This window comes from Triturus cristatus, chromosome 9 (assembly GCF_964204655.1).
Source record: "Triturus cristatus chromosome 9, aTriCri1.1, whole genome shotgun sequence".
NCBI classification, from domain to species: domain Eukaryota; kingdom Metazoa; phylum Chordata; class Amphibia; order Caudata; family Salamandridae; genus Triturus; species Triturus cristatus.
Genome location: NC_140592.1, coordinates 1,284,631,860 through 1,284,655,816, shown reverse-complemented (window position 1 = coordinate 1,284,655,816; position 23,957 = coordinate 1,284,631,860). Strand labels below are relative to the sequence as shown.

The following is a 23,957-nucleotide window of genomic DNA, read 5'->3' as shown; positions in this document are numbered from 1 at the left end:
GCCATCATAGGTGAGGCCATCGTAGATGAGGCCATCATAGGTGAGGCCATAATAGGTGAGGCCATCATAGGTGAGGCCATCATATGAGAGGCCATCATAGGTGAGGCCATCATAGGTGAGGCCATCATAGGTGAGGTCATCGTAGGTGAGGCCATCATAGGTGAGGAAATCATAGGTGAGGCCATCATAGGTGAGGCCATCATAGGTGAGGCCATCATAGGTGAGGCAATCATAAGTGAGGAAATCACAGGTATGGCCATCATAGGTGAGGCCATCATAGGTGAGGCCATCGTAGATGAGGCCATCATAGGTGAGGAAATCAAAGGTGAGGCCATCATTGGTGAGGCCATCATAGGTGAGGCAATTATAGGTGAGGTCATCATAGGTGAGGACACCATAGGTGAGGCCATCGTAGATGAGGCCACTCGTAGGTGAGGAAATCGTAGGTGAGGCCATCCCAGTTGAGGCCATCGCAGGTGAGGCCATCATAGGTCAGGCCATCATAGGTCAGGCCATCATAGGTCAGGCCATCATAGGTGAGGAAATCATAGGTGAGGCCATCATAAGTGAGGCCATCATAGGTGAGGCCACCATAGGTGAGGAAATCATAGGTGAGGCCTTCATAGGTGAGGCCATTCGTAGGTGAGGAAATCATAGGTCAGACCATCATAGGTGAGGAAATCATAGGTGAGGCCATCATAGTTGAGGCCATCATAGGCGAGCCCATCATAAGTGAGGAAATCATAGGTGAGGAAATCATAGGTGAGGAAATCATAGGTGAGGCCATCATAGGTGAGGCCATCATGGGTGAGGCAATCATAGGTGAGGAAATCACAGGTGCGGCCATCATAGGTGAGGCCATCGTAGATGAGGCCATCATAGGTGAGGAAATCAAAGGTGAGGCCATCATAGGTGAGGCCATCATAGGTGAGGCAATTATAGGTGAGGTCATCATAGGTGAGGCCATCATAGGCGAGGCCATCGTAGATGAGGCCATTCGTAGGTGAGGAAATTGTAGGTGAGGCCATCATAGGTGAGGAAATCATAGGTGCGGCCATCATAGGTGAGGCCATCATAGGTGAGGAAATCGTAGGTGAGGCCATCAAAGGTGAGGCCATCATAGGTGAGACCATCATAGGTGAGGCCATCATAGCTGAGGCCATCATAGGTGAGGCCATCGTAGGTGAGGCCATTGTAGGTGAAGCCATCGTAGATGAGGCCATCGTAGATTAGGCCATCATAGGTGAGGCCCTCATAGGTGAGGAAATCATAGGTGAGGCCATCATAGGTGACAACATCGTAGACGAGGCCATCATAGGTGAGGAAATTAAAGGTGAGCCCATCATAGGTGAGGCCATCATAGGTGAGGCAATCATAGGTGAGGCCATCATAGGTCAGCCCATCATAGGTCAGGCCATCATAGGTTAGGAAATCATAGGTGAGGCCATCATAGGTGAGGCCATCATAGGTGAGGTCATCATAGGTGGGGCCATCATAGGTAGGGCCATCATAGGTAGGGCCATCATAGGTGGGGCCATCATAGGTGAGTAAATCATAGGTGAGGCCATCATAGGTGAGGCCATCATAGGTGAGGTCATCATAGATGAGGCCATCATAGGTGAAGCCATCATAGGTGAAGCCATCATAGGTGGGACCATCAAAGGTGAGGCCATCATAGGTGAGGCCATCATAGGTGAGGAAATCATAGGTGAGGAAATCATAGGTGAGGCCATCACAGGTAAGGCCATCACAGGTGAGGCCATCACAGGTGAGGAAATCATAGGTGAAGCCATAATAGGTGAGACCATCATAGGTGAGGCCATCATAGGTGAGGCTATCATAGGTGAGGCAATTATAGGTGAGGCCATCATAGGTGAGGCCATCATATGAGAGGCCATCATGGGTGAGGCCATCGTAGATGAGGCCATCGTAGGTGAGGCCATCGCAGGTGAGGCCATCATAAGTGAGGCCATCGTAGGTGAGGCCATCGTAGGTGAGGCCATCATAGGTGAGGCCATCATAAGTGAGGAACTCATAGGTGAGGAAATCATAGGTGAGGCCAACATAGGTGAGGAAATCATAGGTGAGGCCCTCATAGGTGAGGCCATCATAGGTGAGGCCATCATAGGTGAGGCAATCATAGGTGAGGAAATCACAGGTACGGCCATCATAGGTGAGGCCATCATAGGTGAGGCCATCGTAGATGAGGCCATCATAGGTGAGGAAATCAAAGGTGAGGCCATCATAGGTGAGGCAATTATAAGTGAGGTCATCATAGGTGAGGCCACCATAGGTGAGGCCATCGTAGATTAGGCCACTCGCAGGTGAGGAAATCATAGGTGAGGCCATCGCAGGTGAGGCCATCATAGGTGAGGCCATCATAGGTGAGGACTTCATAGGTGAGGACTTCATAGGTGAGGAAATCATAGGTGAGGCCATCATAGGTGAGGCCATCACAGGTGAGGCCATCACAGGTGAGGAAATCATAGGTGAGGCCGCAATAGGTGAGGCCATCATAGGTGAGGCCATCATAGGTGAGGCCACCATAGGAGAGGAAATCATAGGTGAGGCCATCATAGGTGAGGCTATTCATAGGTGAGGAAATCGTAGGTCAGGCCATCATAGGTGAGGAAATCATAGGTGAGGCCATCATAGGTGAGGCCATCATAGGTGAGCCCATCATAAGTGAGGAAATCATAGGTGAGGAAATCATAGGTGAGGACATCATAGGTGAGGCCATCATAGGTGAGGAAATCATAGGTGAGGAAATCATAGGTGAGGCCATCATAAGTGAGGCCATCATAGGTGAGGCCATCATAGGTGAGGCAATCATAGGTGAGGAAATCACAGGTGCGGCCATCATAGGTGAGGCCATCGTAGATGAGGCCATCATAGGTGAGGAAATCAAAGGTGAGGCCATCATAGGTGAGGCAATTATAGGTGAGGTCATCATAGGTGAGGCCATCATAGGCGAGGCCATCGTAGATGAGGCCATTCGTAGGTGAGGAAATCGTAGGTGAGGCCATCATAGGTGAGGAAATTATAGGTGAGGCCATCATAGGTGAGGCCACCATAGGTGAGGAAATCATAGGTGCGGCCATCATAGGTGAGGCCATCATAGGTGAGGAAATCGTGGGTGAGGCCATCATAGGTGAGGCCATCATAGGTGAGACAATTAGAGGTGAGGAAATCATAGGTGAGGCCATCATAGCTGAGGCCATCATAGGTGAGGTCATCATAGGTGAGGCCATCGTAGATGAGGCCATCGTAGGTAAAGCCATCGTAGATGAGGCCATCGTAGATGAGGCCATCATAGGTGAGGCCATCATAGGCGAGGAAATCATAGGCGAGGAAATCATAGGTGAGGCCATCATAGGTGAGGCCATCATAGGTGACAACATCGTAGACGAGGCCATCATAGGTGAGGAAATCAAAGGTGAGCCCTTCATAGGTGAGGCCATCATAGGTGAGGCAATCATAGGTCAGGCCATCATAGGTGAGGAAATCATACGTGAGGCCATCATAGGTGAGGCCATCATAGGTGGGGCCATCATAGGAGGGGCCATCATAGGTAGGGCCATCATAGGTAGGGCCATCATAGGTAGGGCCATCATAGGTGAGGCCATCATAGGTGAGGCCATCATAGGTGAGACCATCAAAGGTGAGAAAATCATAGGTGAGGTCATCATAGGTGAGGCCATCATAGGTGAGGTCATCATAGATGAGGCCATCATAGGTGAAGCCATCATAGGTGAAGCCATCATAGGTGACGCCATCATAGGTGAGGCCTTCATAGGTAAGGCCATCATAGGTGAGGCCATCATAGGTGAGGAAATCATAAGTGAGGCCATCATAGGTCAGGCCATCATAGGTCAGGCCATCATAGGGCAGGCTATCACAGTTGAGGCCATCATAGGTCAGGCCATCATAGGTGAGGCTATCATAGGTGAGGCCATCATAGGTGAGGCCATCATAGGTGATGCCATCATAGGTGACGCCATCATAGGTGACACCATCATAGGTGAGGCCATCATAGGTGAGGAAATCATAGGTGAGGCCATCATAGGTGAGGCCATCATAGGTGAGGAAATCATAGGTGAGGAAATCATAGGTGAGGCCATCACAGGTGAGGCCATCACAGGTGAGGCCATCACAGGTGAGGAAATCATAGGTGAAGCCATAATAGGTGAGACCATCATAGGTGAGGCTATCATAGGTGAGGCAATTATAGGTGAGGCCATCATAGGTGAGGCCATCATATGAGAGGCCATCATGGGTGAGGCCATCGTAGATGAGGCCATCGTAGGTGAGGCCATCGCAGGTGAGGCCATCATAAGTGAGGCCATCGTAGGTGAGGCCATCGTAGGTGAGGCCATCATAGGTGAGGCCATCATAAGTGAGGAAATCATAGGTGAGGAAATCATAGGTGAGGCCAACATAGGTGAGGAAATCATAGGTGAGGCCCTCATAGGTGAGGCCATCATAGGTGAGGCCATTCGTAGGTGAGGAAATCGTAGGTCAGGCCATCATAGGTGAGGAAATCATAGGTGAGGCCATCATAGGTGAGGCCATCATAGGTGAGCCCATCATAAGTGAGGAAATCATAGGTGAGGAAATCATAGGTGAGGACATCATAGGTGAGGCCATCATAGGTGAGGAAATCATAGGTGAGGAAATCATAGGTGAGGCCATCATAAGTGAGGCCATCATAGGTGAGGCCATCATATGTGAGGCAATCATAGGTGAGGAAATCACAGGTGCGGCCATCATAGGTGAGGCCATCGTAGATGAGGCCATCATAGGTGAGGAAATCAAAGGTGAGGCCATCATAGGTGAGGCAATTATAGGTGAGGTCATCATAGGTGAGGCCATCATAGGCGAGGCCATCGTAGATGAGGCCATTCGTAGGTGAGGAAATCGTAGGTGAGGCCATCATAGGTGAGGAAATTATAGGTGAGGCCATCATAGGTGAGGCCACCATAGGTGAGGAAATCATAGGTGCGGCCATCATAGGTGAGGCCATCATAGGTGAGGAAATCGTGGGTGAGGCCATCATAGGTGAGGCCATCATAGGTGAGGCCATCATAGGTTAGGAAATCATACGTGAGGCCATCATAGGTGAGGCCATCATAGGTGAGGCCATCATAGGTGAGCCCATCATAAGTGAGGAAATCATAGGTGAGGAAATCATAGGTGAGGACATCATAGGTGAGGCCATCATAGGTGAGGAAATCATAGGTGAGGAAATCATAGGTGAGGCCATCATAAGTGAGGCCATCATAGGTGAGGCCATCATAGGTGAGGCAATCATAGGTGAGGAAATCACAGGTGCGGCCATCATAGGTGAGGCCATCGTAGATGAGGCCATCATAGGTGAGGAAATCAAAGGTGAGGCCATCATAGGTGAGGCAATTATAGGTGAGGTCATCATAGGTGAGGCCATCATAGGCGAGGCCATCGTAGATGAGGCCATTCGTAGGTGAGGAAATCGTAGGTGAGGCCATCATAGGGGAGGAAATTATAGGTGAGGCCATCATAGGTGAGGCCACCATAGGTAAGGAAATCATAGGTGCGGCCATCATAGGTGAGGCCATCATAGGTGAGGAAATCGTGGGTGAGGCCATCATAGGTGAGGCCATCATAGGTGAGGCCATCATAGGTTAGGAAATCATACGTGAGGCCATCATAGGTGAGGCCATCATAGGTGGGGCCATCATAGGAGGGGCCATCATAGGTAGGGCCATCATAGGTGAGGCCATCATAGGTGAGGCCATCATAGGTGAGACCATCAAAGGTGAGAAAATCATAGGTGAGGTCATCATAGGTGAGGCCATCATAGGTGAGGTCATCATAGATGAGGCCATCATAGGTGAAGCCATCATAGGTGAAGCCATCATAGGTGACGCCATCATAGGTGAGGCCTTCATAGGTAAGGCCATCATAGGTGAGGCCATCATAGGTGAGGAAATCATAAGTGAGGCCATCATAGGTCAGGCCATCATAGGTCAGGCCATCATAGAGCAGGCTATCACAGTTGAGGCCATCATAGGTCAGGCCATCATAGGTGAGGCTATCATAGGTGAGGCCATCATAGGTGAGGCCATCATAGGTGATGCCATCATAGGTGACGCCATCATAGGTGACACCATCATAGGTGAGGCCATCATAGGTGAGGAAATCATAGGTGAGGCCATCATAGGTGAGGCCATCATAGGTGAGGCCATCATAGGTGAGGCCATCGTAGATGAGGCCATTCGTAGATGAGGAAATCGTAGGTCAGGCCATCATAGGTGAGGCCATCATAGGTGAGGCCATTCGTAGGTGAGGCCCTCATAGGTGAGGCCATCATAGGTGAGGCCATCATAGGTGAGGCCATCATAGGTGAAGCCATCATAGGTGAGGTCATCATAGGTGAGGAAATCATAGGTGAGGAAATCATAGGTGAGGCCATCATAGGTGAGGAAATCACAGGTGCGGCCATCATAGGTGCGGCCATCATAGGTGAGGCCATCATAGGTGAGGCCATCATAGGTGAGAGCCATCATAGGTGAGGAAATCATAGGTGCGGCCATCATAGGTGAGGAAATCGTAGGTGAGGCCATCATAGGTGAGGCCATCATAGGTGGGGCCATCATAGGTAGGTCCATCATAGGTGAGGCCATAATAGGTGAGGCCATAATAGGTGAGGCCATCATAGGTGAGACAATCATAGGTGAGACAATCATAGGTGAGACAATCCTAAGTTAGGAAAACATAGGTGAGGCCATCATAGGTGAGGCCATCATAGGTGAGGCCATCACAGATGAGGCCATCACAGGTGAGGCTATCATAGGTGAGGCAATCATAGGTGAGGCAATTATAGGTGAGGCCATCATAGGTGAGGCCATCATAGGTGACGCCATCATAGGTGAGGCCATCATAGGTGAGGCCATCATTGGTGAGGCAATCATAGGTGAGGACATCATAGGTGAGGACATCATACGTGAGGCCATCATACGTGAGGCCATCATACATGAGGCAATCATAGGTGAGACCATCATAGGTGAGGCCATCATACGTGAGGCAATCATACATGAGGCAATCATAGGTGAGACCAACATAGGTGAGGCCATCATAGGTGAGGCCATTCGTAGATGAGGCCATCATAGGTCAGGCCATCATAGGTGAAGCCATCATAGGTGAGGCCATCATAGGTGAGGCCATCATAGGTGAGGCCATCATAGGTGAGGCCATCATAAGTGAGGAAATCCATAGGTGAGGTCATCATAGGTGAGGCCATCATAGGTGAGGCCATTCGTAGATGAGCCCATCATAGGTGAGGCCATCATAGGTGAAGCCATCATAGGTGAGGCCATCCATAGGTGAGCTCATCATAGGTGAGAAAATCATAGGTGAGGCCATCATAGGTGAGGCCATTATAGGTGAGGCAATCCGTAGGTGACGCCATTCGTAGATGAGGCCATCCGTAGGTGAGGTCATCATAGGTGAGGCCATTATAGGTGAGGCCATTCGTAGATGAGGCCCTCATAGGTGAGGCCATCATAGGTGAGGCCATCATAGGTGAGGCCATTCGTAGATGAGGCCATCATAGGTGAAGCCATCATAGGTGAGGCAATCATAGGTGAGGCAATCATAGGTGAGGCCATTTATAGATGAGGCCATTCGTAGATGAGGCCATTCATAGACATTCATAGATGAGGCCATACGTATATGAGGCCATAATTTATAAGGCTGTCATTGACGACCGTAGTAGATGCCCATTGTAGATGAGGCTGTCGTCGAGATGAGGCTGTCATAGACAATGCCATTGTGAATGAGGCCATCGTATGTGAGACCATCATAGATGAGGCCACAATAGACAACCGTCGTAGACGAGGCTGTTGTAAACAACCGTCATAGACGAGGCTGTTGTAGATGGCCAACATAGATGAGGCTGTCGACGACCATCATAGATGATCGTAGACGACCATCGTCGACGACTGTCGTAGATGAGGCTGTCATAGACGACCACCATAGATGAGGCTGTCGTCGACGACCATCGTAGACGACCGTCGTAGATGAGGCCGTCGTCGACGACCGTCGTAGATGAGGCTGTCGTCGCCGACCGTCGTAGATGAGGCCGTTGTCGACAACTGTCGTAGATGAGGCCATCAGCAACGACCGTCGTAGTTGAGGCCGTCGTCGACTACCGTCATAGATGAGGCTGTCGTAGACGACCATCGCAGATGACCGCGTCGTAGACGAGGCCATCGTAGATGAGAGTGTCATAGATGTGGTCAATATTGGTGAGGCAGTAATAGTAGGCATGGAGTTTTGTTATAGACTCCCCATTGTCAGGTTATGAGGATTTCCCTGACGGAGAGTCAGGGATGAATAGGGAGTTGTAGGATCTGCCTCTGAGGAAGTTTTTTCCCATTGCCTCTCTCTCTGAGAAGTGCCTTATCAAGACTCATGTTAAGTCTTTTTTATGGCTTTCCTTCGCGCCCTCTGGAGACTCTTGGCGTGACCTCTCCCTTTGACCTCTCCATGAGGTGAAGGAATCCTCACTGTCCTCATAAGAAGTGACAGATTTAAGTTTCTGTAGTCCCAATAATAGCCTCATCTCTCAGAACGTGAGAGTTTTTGAGGAAAAGGTTGGACATATTTCATAGTCTATTACCTTGTTTGCTGCCACTCTGCCATATTACTGACATATTAGTGCCAGGGTCAGAGCAATGAAACATGAAGTATAATCTTGGATGATCCAGAAAGAAGCAATAGCTGAAGAAACTGAGCAGAGCTCAGGGAGACTCCCTTCACACACGACGTGCGGTGAAAATCTGAGGGATTCAGCCTCTCTTGGGAAGGTTCTAGAGGGTGCTGGCTGCTGATTGGTTGCGTTTTGACTTTGGTCCTTTTTGTAAAAGGAGACTAATAGGCTATAGAATACATGGTTACCACCATGATAGCCTGTACTATTTACTATCTACTATTTTGTTACATGTACCATGGGACTCCCAAAAGGACGACGGGGAATGAATCAGGAATGTGAATTTATGAAAGATACCCCAAAACTGGATAAGTAGCACGAATAGCAACCACAACCTACTTCTGATGCCGAACCCTCTCTATGGCTCACCGGACGACTTCAACTGCGACGCTGATCGATGGCTTCGCTACTGATCCTGGGAAGTTCTTGTCACCCGGGAAGAAGACCGTCAAAGTGTCGAGCTTGAGGGACTGCTCCCTCAAGGTCTTGGGGTGCATGGCACGAGAATCAACACAGGTTTTGGCATTGTGGTCACGCTTGAGACACCAGAGGCAGACGAGGAGTTGGTCCGTCACCAACACTTGTCGGTGGTAGTCACTAAAAACCTTAAACCCAGCTTTTTTCCTGGACATCCTCACATCAGGAGACAATGTCTCAAAAACTTCTTTGACAAAAGGTCAAAAAAGGAATAGTCATAAAGTGACTGGAGGTAGCTCTCGCTGGATCTGTGCTGACTGACATCTGAGCACTGGGTTGGCGCCTATATAGTACAGCGCACATCACTTCTGGCGCGGACAACACCACGAGGAGCCGAACAGCACACAGGGGTACTGCTCACGAAAAACTTTTTCTGGATCCAGTCTGACGCCTGGGGATAATTCTAAGGTAAGGAATCTGTGACTAGAAGTCTCCATCAGATAAAGGAACTTCAGTGGAGAGATCCATGTGAATGGGCACAGAAAACAAGAAACTAAAGTCAGGTCGCTGAAGTAGGGCCACATTCAATGTCATTTCACATCAGAGGAAGCACTGAGGTCTAGCTGGCATTGTGGTGCCACCTACCTGGGCACGAGAGAAAGTTTTTTCTGGATCCAGTCTAGTGCCTGGAAAGAGATTCATTTGGTGAGGAAGTGTCATCAGAGGCGACAGTGATTACCCATCCTTTAGCACCTCATCACGTCTGATAGTATTTGCGTCTAAGCTTAAGGTGTAGCCAGATTCTGCAAAGGTTAGTTACCGATGGCCAGACACAGTCATAAAGGGGAATTCTTACCTGACACCGGTTGTGCTCCTGGGTAGGCCGGGGCCATCCTCATAAATTCAGGAGTTACTGACTGAAGAGGGAGGTCCAGCTTTCAGCAACACTGTGCCGTGTTCGGTGACGTTATAGTGAACGTTTGTAGTATCTTATCATACTAATTGTCAGCTTAGGTCCATGCACAATATGCGAGCCCTCTGAAGAGTGTGAAGATTAAAAGGCCTCTCAGATACGCTTGCCTGCTAAGCGATAGGACTCATTATGAGCACAGGTCATAAACTGTGGATCTATCAAGTGCTTCAAAGAATCAGAGGGGGTTGGGCTGAAAAAAGGCAGAATAAAATACTGAGCTTTAGTGTTCATACTACTTATATCAGGTTTTATCTGAGTTGGAGGCTCATGAAAGCTGGAGTGAAGCCATGGGGGCTAAATCTGTGCTCGCAAGCCCAAAGCAGATAAGATAATGCAAAGGCAGATACAGGGAAGAAACGTAGCGGCCTGTCACAAGTCGCCGAGTAGTCCCAATGGGACCAGGCGTTACATCAGACCACCTATAATGGGCCTCATATTCGTTTATGGTAGCCTTGCATACAAAACCTGAGCCGAGGAAACAACATCCAGGACGACCCTCCCTTCTTCACGTTAATGCTTTAAATTCATTTCATGGGACTGCTTCGTAGTAATAGATGCAACAAGTTGGAGGACCTCACCATTGCATACACGTGGTCTAGGTTGTCGCCCAAAGCGATGGGGTGGTCTGCAGTGGAATGAGGATGTCTGGGACCTAAGAAGGTGCATCTGTAACTTTATGTAACTCAGTGCATGCCCAGGACTAACAACAGCCGTCTGACCTGATTCCACTCCAAGTTTTACCAACAGGTCCTTCAGGGAGTCAGACAACTTCAGAGCACTGCGATGCGAAGATAGAAATCCAAGCAAGAAGACCTTGAATACTTCCTGAGCTTCAAGGACTCTACACACCAGAGCCTTAAGAACACACATCTGTACCTTTGGTGACAAAGGCCGAGCACAAGGAGAATCCGGACATCTGATGGTTGTTTCTCTATTGCTCCCTTGAAGTCCTGTTAGATAAAAAGAAATGATATAGGGGTGAAGTAACCACTGCACCAGAAGTGATCCAATTTTATAAATATTCACAAACGCCCCTCCACAGCCCTGGCGGGACACTAACTTCCTCTAAATGACCATCCAGAGGTAGGTGCAGTCACTAACTATTCCTGCACACCCCTTGCGGACACCGACAGCAAGCAAACTTCACGCCATAGTCATATCTGGTCATCAACTTCCAGAGAAGGCCCTTCACAGCCACTCCTGACTGTTACCTGCCTGAAAAGCACCTTTACAGTTACTGCCAAGAAATGACAGTCTACACTGCCTGTCACTGCCTGTCACTGCAGGTCACTGCAGGTCACTGTTTGCCACTGTCTGTCACTACAAGACACTGTCACTGCAGGTCACTGCATGTCACTGCCTGCCACTGCAGGTCACTCCTGACTGATACCTGCCTGAAAAGCACCTTTACAGTTACTGCCAAGAAATGACAATCTATACTGCCTGTCACTGCAGGTCACTGACTGTAACTGTCTGTCACTGTATGTCAATGACTGTCACTGTCTGTCACTGACTGTCAGTGCAGGTCACTGCCTTTCACTGCAGGTCACTGTATGTCAATGACTGTCACTGTCTGTCACTGACTGTCAGTGCAGGTCACTGCCTTTCACTGCAGGTCACTGTCTGTCACTGCCTCTCACTGCAGGTCACTCCTGAATGTTACCTGCCTGAAAAGCACCTTTACAGTTACTGCCTGTCAATGCAGGTCACTGTCTGTCACTGCAGGTTACTGCCTTTCACTGCAGGTTACTGTCTGTCACTGCCTGTCACTGTCTGTCACTGCCTGTCACTGCAGGTCTCTGTCACTGCAGGTCACTGCCTTTCACTGCAGGTCACTTTCTGTCACTGCAGGTCATTGTCTATCACTGTCTGTCACTTTCTGTTACTGCAGGTCACTGTCACTGACTGTCACTGCCTCTCACTGCAGGTCACTGACTGCAACTGCCTGTCACTGCAGGTCACTGTCTGTCACTGCCTGTCACTGCAGGCCTCTGTCACTGCAGGTCACTGCCTTTCACTGCAGGACATTGTTTGTCACTGCATGTCACTGTCTGTCACTTCAGGTCACTGTCTGTCACTGTCTGACACTGCAGGTCATTGCCTGTCACTGCCTTTCACTGCAGGTCACTGTCTGTCACTGTCTGTCATTGCAGGTCACTGTGATTGACTGTCACTGCCTGTCACTGTCTGTCACTGCCTGTCACTGCAGGTCACTGTCTGTCACTGACTGTCACTGCAGGTCACTGCAGGTCTCCGCCTGTCACTGCAGGTCACTGCCTGTCACTTCATGTCACTACAGGTCACTGCCTGTCACTGCAGGTCATTTCCCAGAATTAAATGTCCTTTCACACACATCGGTGGTCACTAACTACCTGATAAAGCCTCTCTACAGTGACCATCAGTTATTAAATGCCAGGAAATGTCCCTCCAAAGTCATTACCAGTTAATACCTAAGAGGAAAAAAGAGAAAATAAATACAATCAGTGTTAAATTTCTAGGAAACCCCATGTACAGTAATGCACAACCCTATTTCACAACCTCTATCATTAACTGCCAGTTAAAGCCCATTTACTATCCCTTACTAACATGGTCCTCCCTTCGAGCCTACTACCCATCACTACCCCACTGTATTATAAGTGCTTACTATTGGCTTTGACCTGACTTTACCTTGCTTGTTAATTATGAGTGCTGACTATTGGCTTTGACATGGCCTCATGTCAGCAACATAAATCCCTAGCACACGTTAGTTCTCAATGTTGATTAACAAAGTAGTTTCATAAACAAATTATACATGAGACAACATATAAATCAGCAGCACAAATGATGTGTCTTGGAGTCTTCAATCTTTAATTTGTATGTTGATTCCTTTGGTTATGATTCTTGTGACTGTTTGTGAGCCCAAAGCCAACACGTGTTTCGTCGCTTAACGTTCAATTGACATGCAACTTTCTCAAGGCTAAGTAAGAAATAGACTACAGTCACTATTTGAGGCAATAGTTTAACAAAGTTACATATGCTCTACGACATTCCACCAAATGGCCTTCACCGTGACTTTGTGTACATACAAACTTGAAAGTCAATTATATGTTTGAGCAGCCATCATTGTGCCACATACTAAAAATACCAAGAAATGACTGCCGCCACTGTAGCAAGTATAAGTGACTATGGATAATGTGAACATTGGAATTACAACATGTGCAACGAAAAGTCTGCGGACAAGTACATATGTTTAAAGAGAACAATTCATGTTTATTAATTACATAAGGCATTTGTCAAGGAACGGAATCAGTCTTAAACAAGGTGTATTATGCGTCCGAAACAAAGTACTATGTGGCTATTCACCCATCAAGATCATAACTATATTCATAATAATTTGGAACCAAAATCTCCAAGGATGCCAAGCGTGCACTGTCACCAACACACATCTAAAATATTAGTATCAAAAAAAGGCACAGACCTTAATCTCTTATCTTCAGACCGCTATAAGGAATGATAGGAAAGGGGAGAGATAATGGAAATGAATATCAACCCCCTAGAGGCGCATGGAGATATAAGATTCACTTCGTAATGCCAAAGAATATATAGGTACCTACTTTCAGTGTGGTGTTAATTCCGACCCACACCGACCTCAGGCGCGGGTATACATGGGCAAGCGGAATGGTATTATTCCAAAATCTTGTACCCAAGCTGTAAAAAATATAGGAGCCAAAACTAGTGCTCTGTTCAATTAGGAGCTGACAGTCTAAGTATGATACTCAATTAGAGTTATCCGATCATGGCAACCTACGAATTATAGGTACTAAATAAAAGCGGTCCCCTCGGCAGGAATAAGGCGCGTAGATAAGAGGTATACTTGATGTGTATAAACATGATGAAAATAGAGTCTAAGGTCTATCTAACCAGGTGAAGTACCTGCTTAAAGAGTTCTTCGAATGACAACGTCTGAAGCTCTCTTAATTTCTGGTGATAGCCACAAGAACATCTACGTTCCAGAGGAGGAACTGTAGGGACACGATTGGAGCGACTCGAAAGATGCCCAGTAGGTCTAATGAGCACAATATGAAGGTCCCAGGATGCGACTGGGGCATTCTAAGAGAGATTACCCCTTAAGGCCTTAATGGCAAGAATTGTGTCACTAGACTGATGTTCTCTACTTTGCACATATGCGGGTGCTGCTACTAGGTGCACCCATAATGACGTGTAGACTAGCACTATTTGTGCAGATATAGCAGCAAACAGGTGATATGTTGGACTGCTAAGGGCTGCTTGTTGTGACTGGTTGTAATACATTTCTAAGTATTTCCATTTAGTTGGATAGGATGTATTTGTAGTAGTTTACTACCTTCTTTTAAAATCTACATGCTTTTCAAATGCCCAAACTCTACAATCCTAGGTGCTAATACACAAAGTTCAGGGACTGATGCTGACTGAGTACTGGACGCAGTTGTAGCTTTTCGTGTGGGTGAATGGACATCGCTAATAGGAGGGGGTACTACAGCGGTGGACCTACGCTGGGCCAATGAAAATCAGTGTCACTTGCACCTGAGAACTGTTCACACTACACAAGGAATCAGTGGCAGTGAAGAACAGTCTGTGCAAATATCCCTGCCCAGCACTGCCTAACGACCATGGGTGGCGGCGGTGCCTGGAGGGAAGGTTTTAACATTTTGCATTCTTGTGGGTGGCAAATAGGTCTCCCTGTGAGATTCCTCAGTGGTGAGGAAGTGGGTAGAGATGTGGAGTTCCCCACACACATGTGAGCTTCCTGAAGTCTCTGCTTATGAGATCACAGGCCACCCCTGGGAGTGGCACATCCACCAGTGGATGAGATGATGGAGCGCCCAGTGCCACACCCCTAGGATGACTGAGGAGAGTGAGTGCTCCTGGACTTCTGTGTCTGTGGTGCCCCTGGGAGAGGCGCATTCACTGGTTGATGAGATGATGGCGTGCCCAGTGCCATACCGCTTGGATGACTAAGGAGAGTGAGTGCTCCTGGACTTCTGTGTCTGTGCCGCCCCTGAGAGAGGCGCATCCACCGGTGGATGAGATGGTGAAGTGCCTAGTGCCACACCGCTAGGATGACTGAGGAGAGTGAGTGGTCCCGAGTTTCTGTGTCTGTGCCGCCCCTGAGAGAGGCGCATCCACCGGTGGATGAGATGATGGAGTGCCCAGTGCCACACCGCTAGGATGACTGAGGAGAGTGAGTGCTCCAGGGCTTCTGTGTCTGGTACATGGTGGTCACATTGTCAGTTAGGATCAGTAAGCCCACTTCTCCAGCATTGGCATCTTTCACAGATTCATATGCCCTGTTGTCAGGCTGGACAGTACAGCAGTGTACCCTCATGCTTCAATATCATCCTAGCTTCAGCCAATCAGAGACAAGCACCCTCAGCTGCTGAAGCCTCATGACAGTGGAAGAAGGATGGGTGGGTCTCCTGTCAATCTATAATATACACCAATGCAGTACATTAGGAATGACAAGTTAGTAACTTTACTGCTCTGGACATCAGTGCAGTAGTGTCACTGCGGTATCACTGCTGGCCTGTAAATCAATGCAGTATTGTCACTGCAGTGTCTCTGCTAGCCTGTGCATCAATGCAGTAGTGCCAGTGCAGTATCACTGCTAGCGTGTGCATCAACGCAGTAGTGTCACTGCAGTGTCTCTGCTGACCTGTAAATCAATGCAGTAGTGCCAGTGCAGTGTCTCTGCTGGCCTGCAACTCAATGCAGTAGTGTCACTGCAGTAGCTCTGCTGGCCTGTGCATCAATGCAGTAATGCCAGTGCAGTGTCTCTGCTGGCCTGCACATCCACTCAGTAGTGTCACCGCTTTCTTGTGCATCAGCGCAGTAGTGTCACTGCAGTGTCTCTGCTGGCCTGTGCATCAATGCAGTTGTGTCAGTGCAGTGTCTCTGCAGGTCTGCACATCAATGCAGTACTGTCACTGCAGTATGACTGCTGGCCTTTGCATCAACGCAGTAGTGTCACTGCAGTGTCTCTGCTGGCCTGCTCATCAACGCAGTAGTGTCACTGCAGTGTCTCTGTAGGCCTGCACATCAATACAGTAGTGCCAGTGCAGTGTCTCTGCTGGCCTGCACATCAATGCAGGTGTGCCAGTGCAGTATCACTGCTGGCCTGCACATCAATACAGTAGTGTCACTGCAGTGTCGTTGCTGGCCTGCACATCCATAAGTAGTACCACTGCAGTGTCTTTGCTGGTCTGAACATCAACGCAGTAGTGTCACCGCAGTATGACTGCTGGCCTGTGCATCAATGCAGTAGTGTCACTGCAGTAGCTCTGCTGGCCTGTGCATCAATGCAGTAGTACCAGTGCAGTGTCCTTGCTGGACTGCACATCCATCAGTAGTACCACTGCATTGTCTCTGCTGGCCTGCACATCCATGCAGTAGTGTCACTGCAGTATCACTGCTGGCCTGTGCATCAATGCAGTAGGGCCAGTGCAGTGGCTTTGCTGGCCTGCACATCCATCAGTAGTACCAGTGCGCAGTGTCTCTGCTGGTCTGCACATCCATCAGTAGTGCCAATGCAGTGTCCCTGCTGGCCTGCACATCCACGCTGTAGTGTCAATGCAGAATCTCTACTGGTCTGCATGTAAAGGCAGTAGTGCCAGTGCAGTGTCTCTGTGGCCTGCACATAAATGCAGTAGTGGCAGTGCAGTGTCTCTGCTGGCCTGCTCATCAATGCAGTAGTGTCACTGCAGTATCACTGCTGGCCTGCGCATCAATGCAGTAGTACCACTGCAGTGTCCTTGCTGGCCTGCACATCCATCAGTAGAACCACTGCAATGTCTTTGCTGGTCTGGACATCAACGCAGTAGTGTCACTGCAGTATGACTGCTGGCCTGTGCATCAGCTCAGTAGTACCAGTGCAGTGTCTCTGCTGGCCTGCACATAAATTCAGTAGTGCCAGTGCAGTGTCACAGCTGGCCTGTGCATCAGCGCAGTAGTGCCACAGCAGTATTACCGCTGGCTTGTGCATCAATGCAGTAGTACCAGTGCAGTGTCCTTGCTGGCCTGCACATCCATCAGTAGTACCACTGCAGTGTCTCTGCTGGCCTGCACATCCATGCAGCAGTGTCACTGCAGTATCACCGCTGGCTTGTGCATCAATGCAGCAGTGCCAGTACAGTGTCTGCTAGCCTGCACATAAATGCAGTAGTGCCAGTGCAGTATTTCTGCTGGCCTGCACATAAATGCAGTAGTCCCAGTGCAGTGTCATTGCTGGCCTGTGCATCAGCGCAGTAGTGTCACTGCAGTGTCACTGCTGGCTTGTGCATCAATGCAGTAGTGCCAGTGCAGTATCTCTGCTGGCCTGTGCATCAGCGCAGTAGTGTCACTGCAGTGTCACTGCTGGCCTGTGCATCAGTGCAGTAGTACCAATGCAGTGTCTGACTGAGAATGACGAGATCTAGGAGATGTTTGCCTGAGGGGTGTTCTGGAACGAGACCTTCTTGCAAAAGGAAACCGTGTTCTCCTTTGGAGATCCTCGAGGAGACCTTGTGACAGTTGTCACAGGAGGAGGAGTACCAGCTGAGACGCTAGAAGGAGAATAGATTTGCAAAATTTCAGAACCTGGACTCTGGCCGTGGTACTCTCCACTCTTTTACACTTTGCAACCAATGTGGGGAAAGATTGACTGGTGGAGTCTGTTTCTCCCGAACTGGAGATCCCTCGGGAGTAATCTGCACAGTTCTGATTCCTGGGGAGAAAGATGTGCCTCTCGACATAGGCCATCTAGATCTCGACGCCGAACTCTGAAACTCAGCCGACATCAAGGGAGGTCCCGACATCGATAAGACTCTGGACGTCGAGTGTGTATCTTCTCTTGGCAAACCTGAAGTCCATTGTCTCTTCATATATATATATATATATATATTCACTAAAAAACCATAGGTTTTAGGGACGTTATAGTTAGAAATTAGCATTTAAAAAACCTTAGAAATTCACAGAAAAAACCATAGGTTTCAGGAGAGACGTTATAGTTAGTTGGACATTTCACTCGTCTAAAAACAAGAGAAATTCGTCTGTTATAGTTAGTAGAGCTAACTATAACTCGCGCCCCCGCAATGCACTGCTGATGACGTCACATATTACATCACTCATGACATGCTCAGTGACATCACTCATGACATCATTGATGACATCTCAAATGACATTACTGATGACATCAGTGATGACATCATTCAGTGACTGAGTGTTTCTAAAAATGTCAAGAAAGTTATATCTACATATGCCAAGGTATATTGAAGAATGATTGGTTGTCTGAGAACCTGTATGGGTGCCTGAGTGTCTGTGTGGGTGAGGGGGGGTGGGGAGGGGGACTCCCTGCATGGATGTGTGAGTGGATGATTCACTGGGTGTATGCATTGTGAGTGTGTGTGTTAAAGAGTGTATGGGTGAGTGAGTGTACGTATAGCTGTGTTGGTGAGTGAATGGATATGTTAGTTGTATATGTGTAAGTAACTACATATGTGAAAGGCAGTATTTGTGAGTGTTGGAGTATATTAGTGAGTATATGTGACAGTGAGTGATTGTGACAGTGGCTGCATGGATAAGTGTGTGCTTATGTCAGTAATTGTTGAAGACAGTACATATCTGTATGAATAAGTGACGTGGTGTGTGTAACTGTATAGGTGAGTAAATGGCAGTGTAATTAATTCTTTGGGTGACGGACTAGGTTTTTGAGTAACTCTTTGGGTGAGTGGCAGTGTGTTAGTGTCTATATGGGTATATGAGTGGATATATCAGTGTCTGTATTGATGAATGACTGCGTGTATGAGTGACTGTATGGGTTAGGGGGTGGATGTGTGTGTAGACGTATGAATCACTGAGCGGGTATGTACTAAATGCTATTGGTCTAAGTATGGTTTCGATATTGGTAGTCTGTATTTTAGAGTGGGTGTATGAAAGGTTTTATTAGGGTGTGAGGAGGTGCATCAGATGTTTGAGGATACTTCGTACTTTTAAGTATTTTAACATACATATATATATGTATTTTGTATGTGCTCGGGTTCCCCGCAAGCGGGTGGGACTATTCCGTGCTTATGACTATTGATGAGTATTCCCTGGAAGAGTACCTGTGGTTAGATAGGATCTCTACCAGAAAGAGCATTACCGAAGGTAGAGTAACTTGTTTCTTGGTCTTATGATAGAGACTTCCAAGTGCAGAATTCCTCGCCTTTTGCATAGATACCAAAACAGCACCTATTTGCTGGCGGCTCTGTGAATGGTATCAAACCAGGAAGTCGTGTTAGACCGAGCGGGTGAAATGCCCCTCACCGCGGAGTAACGTCCACATAGCTGCCAGGGAGAGGTCCATGAGAACACATCTGCATGCCAATGTAGTTGTAGCAGCTTTGGCCCTGATAGAATGAGCAAGCAGTCCTGCTGGAGGCTGCTTTTTGGCCAGTGTGCAGCAGATCTTAATGCGAAGCATGATCCATCGGGAGATGGTCCTTTTCTGCATGGACTTGCCCTATTTCGCTCTAGAAAACTCCACGAAGAGCTGATCCTCCGCCCAGAGCTCTCTAGTATGATCGCTGCGAAAGCTCAGTGCTCTATTGTGGTCCAAACGATGTAGTCTCTACTCCCCCTTAAAGGGGAGAGGCGGAGCACAAAATGCTGGCAGGGTGAAGGCATGTTCTGCATTCTGTCCATCAATTGTTTTTTTTGCATTTGTCACCCCGAGTGGGACGGGTATGCCCAGATGTGGGTCCTGTGCTATCCATGCCACTGGAATCAAGCTATCCTGGCTGATAAGGGCTGAAAGCCCAAAACCAGTCCTAGGATGCTTGTTTCCAGTCCAGGGAGGACCTGGCCTGGCAGTTCGGGCTGGACTGTTCCCATGGGGCACAGGTTTAAGACTGATTTGCATATGACTGGGTCCAAACTGGAATGGCATGGTGAGCAAAAAAACGATGGATTTAGGCCCAGATCTCTGTACTGGGGTGAATGTATGACATTGTTCTGCATTCTGACCATCAACAGTTCTTTTTGCATTTGTCACCCCGAGTGGGAAGGGTATGCTCAGATGTGAGTTCCCGTGCTCTCCATGCCACTGGAATAAAGCTATCCTGGCTGAAGAGGGGTGAAACTCCGAAACCGGTCCTAGGATGCTTGTTTCCAGTCCAGGGAGGACCTGGCCTGGCAGTTTGGGCTGCACTGTTCCCATTGGGAGCAGTGTCAAGACTAATTTGGTGAGCAAAAAAACGATGGATTTAGGCCCAGATCTCTGTACTGGGGTGCAGGTATGACATTATTCTGCATTCTGTCCATCAATTGTTCTTTTTACATGGAATGGCGTCACAAATTTGGAAGCAAGGATGCTTGAGTCGGCAGAACCAGTTTGTCTGGGAAGACGGTGGTGGACAGTGGGTTGGCACAGAGATCTTAAACCTCACTTACCCGCAACGTCGAAGTGTATGGTGATCAGGAACAATGTTTTGAGGGTGAGAAGCTGCAAAGGACAGCTGTGAAGTGGCTCAAAGGAAGTGCTCATCAAACATGTGAGGACCAAGTTAAAGTTCCACTGTAGCATGAGGAAGGGGGGGGAGTGAGGAAACATTATCAAAAACACATGACCATAGCTGATTTAAACTGTTGGCTGGAGTGTCTCCACGAAGGCAACTCCTCTTCTGCTTGGGCTGCTCTGGTTGCTCCAGATGTGCCCTGACTTACTCTCGCTGGGTGAGTGTTCTGCTTGGGTTTTCGGATCAGATAGAACCCGCTCATCAGGGCCTCTCTAACCCAGCCAGAACGTTACCCTCTCCCTAGGGCCTATTCACAACAAGTAACCACCGATATATACCACCTAAGGACAGGGAATTCCTAATATATATATATATATATCTAGACCTTTTATAATACAAGTGGCGGCCTCGCGATCCCAGACGGACCCAGAACTTCCTACCCAGACGGCAGCCTCAGCCTCGCGGTCCCAGACGGACCCAGGACTTCCTACCCAGACGGCAGCCTCAGCCTCGCGGTCCCAGACGGACCCAGGACTTCCTACCCAGACGGCAGCCTCAGTCTCGCGGTCCCAAACGGACCCAGGACTTCCTACCCAGACGGCAGCCTCAGCCTCGCGGTCCCAGACGGACCCAGGACTTCCTACCCAGACGGCAGCCTCAGCCTCGCGGTCCCAGACGGACCCAGGACTTCCTACCCAGACGGCAGCCTCAGCCTCGCGGTCCCAGACGGACCCAGGACTTCCTACCCAGACGGCAGCCTCAGCCTCGCGGTCCCAGACGGACCCAGGACTTCCTACCCAGACGGCAGCCTCAGCCTCGCGGTCCCAGACGGACCCAGGACTTCCTACCCAGACGGCAGCCTCAGCCTCGCGGTCCCAGACGGACCCAGGACTTCCTACCCAGACGGCAGCCTCAGCCTCGCGGTCCCAGACGGACCCAGGACTTCCTACCCAGACGGCAGCCTCAGCCTCGCGGTCCCAGACGGACCCAGGACTTCCTACCCAGACGGCAGCCTCAGCCTCGCGGTCCCAGACGGACCCAGGACTTCCTACCCAGATGGCAGCCTCAGCCTCGCGGTCCCAGGCGGACCCAGGACTTCCTACCCAGACGGCAGCCTCAGCACAAGTTCATCCTATGATTACCATAACATACAGCAGGGGAATCAGTTCTACTATTTACCAGATCACACAAGAACTGCCAGTTTGAGCACAACCTGTTCTCTGGTTCGAGGGGTTCCTCTCTCCCTTATTCAGTTACCACTTACCTGATCAGGGTTAACATCTGTTCATGTCAAGTCACAGCTGACTAGAAGAATAGGCTACCCTCTTATACAAGAACACGCAGCACATGTTGATTCACTACAAACTGAATACTTTATTATTTATTATATACGCAATCACATAACATTACTGTGTAACACATAACCTGCAAAGAAAAGTGAAAGATTAGGTTGTACACTCTAATAAGAAAGGGGTCGACATCACCTTAGTCGTGTGTAGCCTGCACTCAATGGTCATCTAGGTTCCCTTCTCGTCTGTGCCTCGGCTCGCCTGGAGATCACACCTCCGTAGCTCCCTTCTCCGAGTCACTGGGACCTCTTCCTCATCGGCTACTCTCTCCTCTCTGGCAATTCTGCTAGAAGAGTATCTGTCTCTCGGTTTTTCTCCGCCTTCAAGTTTGTCATCTGTCTTCCCTGGAATAAGTAGTAGCTTTACTGCTAACGGCTAGATGCCGCCTACGGACTGAAGTAAGTGCCTCGTAACTGCCTCAGACTTTTACTAATATAGAGGTGCATTTCCTCATGGAAAATTCCGGCCCGTAACCTGCCGCCCACCAAATTCTTGTACCTCCCCGTGCCAAGGACACTTTCCCAGCCGGCCGGCCTGATGTAGCGTCTTCGGCATGAAGAAAAATACAATCCTTCGATAAGGGCCGGTCTGAGCCGGTTCTCTCCAAGCGAATAACACCTCATAACTAAAACATCCCCTTTAACCTAGAAGCATCTCAAGCTGCCGGAGCAGAAAGAAAGATGGAGTCTCCCCCGTTTGAGGCCTACCAGGCCTGAATTCAGCACGGCTCCATGAAATACCCTCACTACAGGGCAGGTTATCCCTAATACTAACGAATCTATCCCCTAGGATATGTGTGCAAGCCCTAATCTATGGGGAAGAACACAGGATCATGTCGAAGTGCCTAGTAAATAGACTTCATTCACTGCTCTAACCCTTAGGCTTGAATGGTAGAGAGACTGAAGTCACCCTAATCACCCATCAACACAATAGGGCCGGGAAAATCGAGCAGTACATTTCACCCTTGACTTCAGTCTATTATACATTCATTAAACAGAACTAACATCTGTGGAGGAATAATATGAAACAAAGCTAACTGATCTATGTCTAGTACCAAATGTGCAAAATTGAAGTAGTGAAGGAATACACTGAATAAAGCAACAAATAGAAATCAAAACAGCGATGGTAATTAGAATACCTCCTAATATTCGACGTAACAGATACAGGTCAGGTAACCAATTAAAGAGCCAGTCAAACCAGCCCTGGTCAATGTGTTTTCTAACTTCCTCCGTCAAGTCATGTAGCCTGTCAATGTGAGCGCGAATAGATTGTGTATGATCAGACAAGTTAAAACAACAAAGACCCTCAAAATCGGAGCAGTCGTGTCCATGTTTAAGCAAAAGATAATCAATGGCCGCTCGATTTTGCAAGATGGCTCTCAGTTCACCCTGGGCGTCTAACAGCATGTCAGATAGGACTGTAGAAGTATGATTAATGGATTTTACCATCCAGCAGGCCATTTTCTCAATAGATTTAGCATTATAAACCGCCAAAGCAGGAACACCAATAATTGAAATAGCCAGGCTAAGGTATTCAGACTTGGAATATAAATGCAAAGATGAGTCACAATCCTCCTGTAACATCACTGTATCTCGAATCACACGAGAATTGGCATTCGGATGTGACGAGAACATCAGTAAGCTGAGTCTCGTAATGGCATAGGGGCCACCAGAAATATTTGCGGGGACATATGGCCAAGAAGTATTACCACATGAGAAAAGCCATCCGGCAGGTAGCAACATCGTGCGATAATGACTAGGGGTAACTACCAAACTCTTGCAAGTCATATTGTTCAGGACCGAAGCACATGTTTTCGGTGTCCTTTGAAAGCACAAAGTTCGCTCATGAAGGGTGAAGGAAGTAGCACCTTTCAATTTCAGACGTAGACATTCAGAAATTGCACTAGGATTACATGTAAGGAAAAAACACATATCTCCTTGTGTGATATTATAGGTAACTATTTGGGACTGGACGGGGGGTAT

At 48.5% G+C, this 23,957-nt stretch overlaps 1 protein-coding gene across 1 annotated transcript in view; it reads right to left on the bottom strand.

Moving 5' to 3' along the window:
- TTC6 (tetratricopeptide repeat domain 6) overlaps positions 1 to 23,957 on the bottom strand; it is a 1,112,931-nt gene that overhangs the window by 182,203 nt on the left and 906,771 nt on the right. The window contains exon 29 of the mRNA XM_085627931.1: positions 11,016 to 11,089. Coding sequence (XP_085484057.1) covers positions 11,016 to 11,089 — 74 coding nt within the window. The remainder of the gene's footprint in view (positions 1 to 11,015; positions 11,090 to 23,957) is intronic.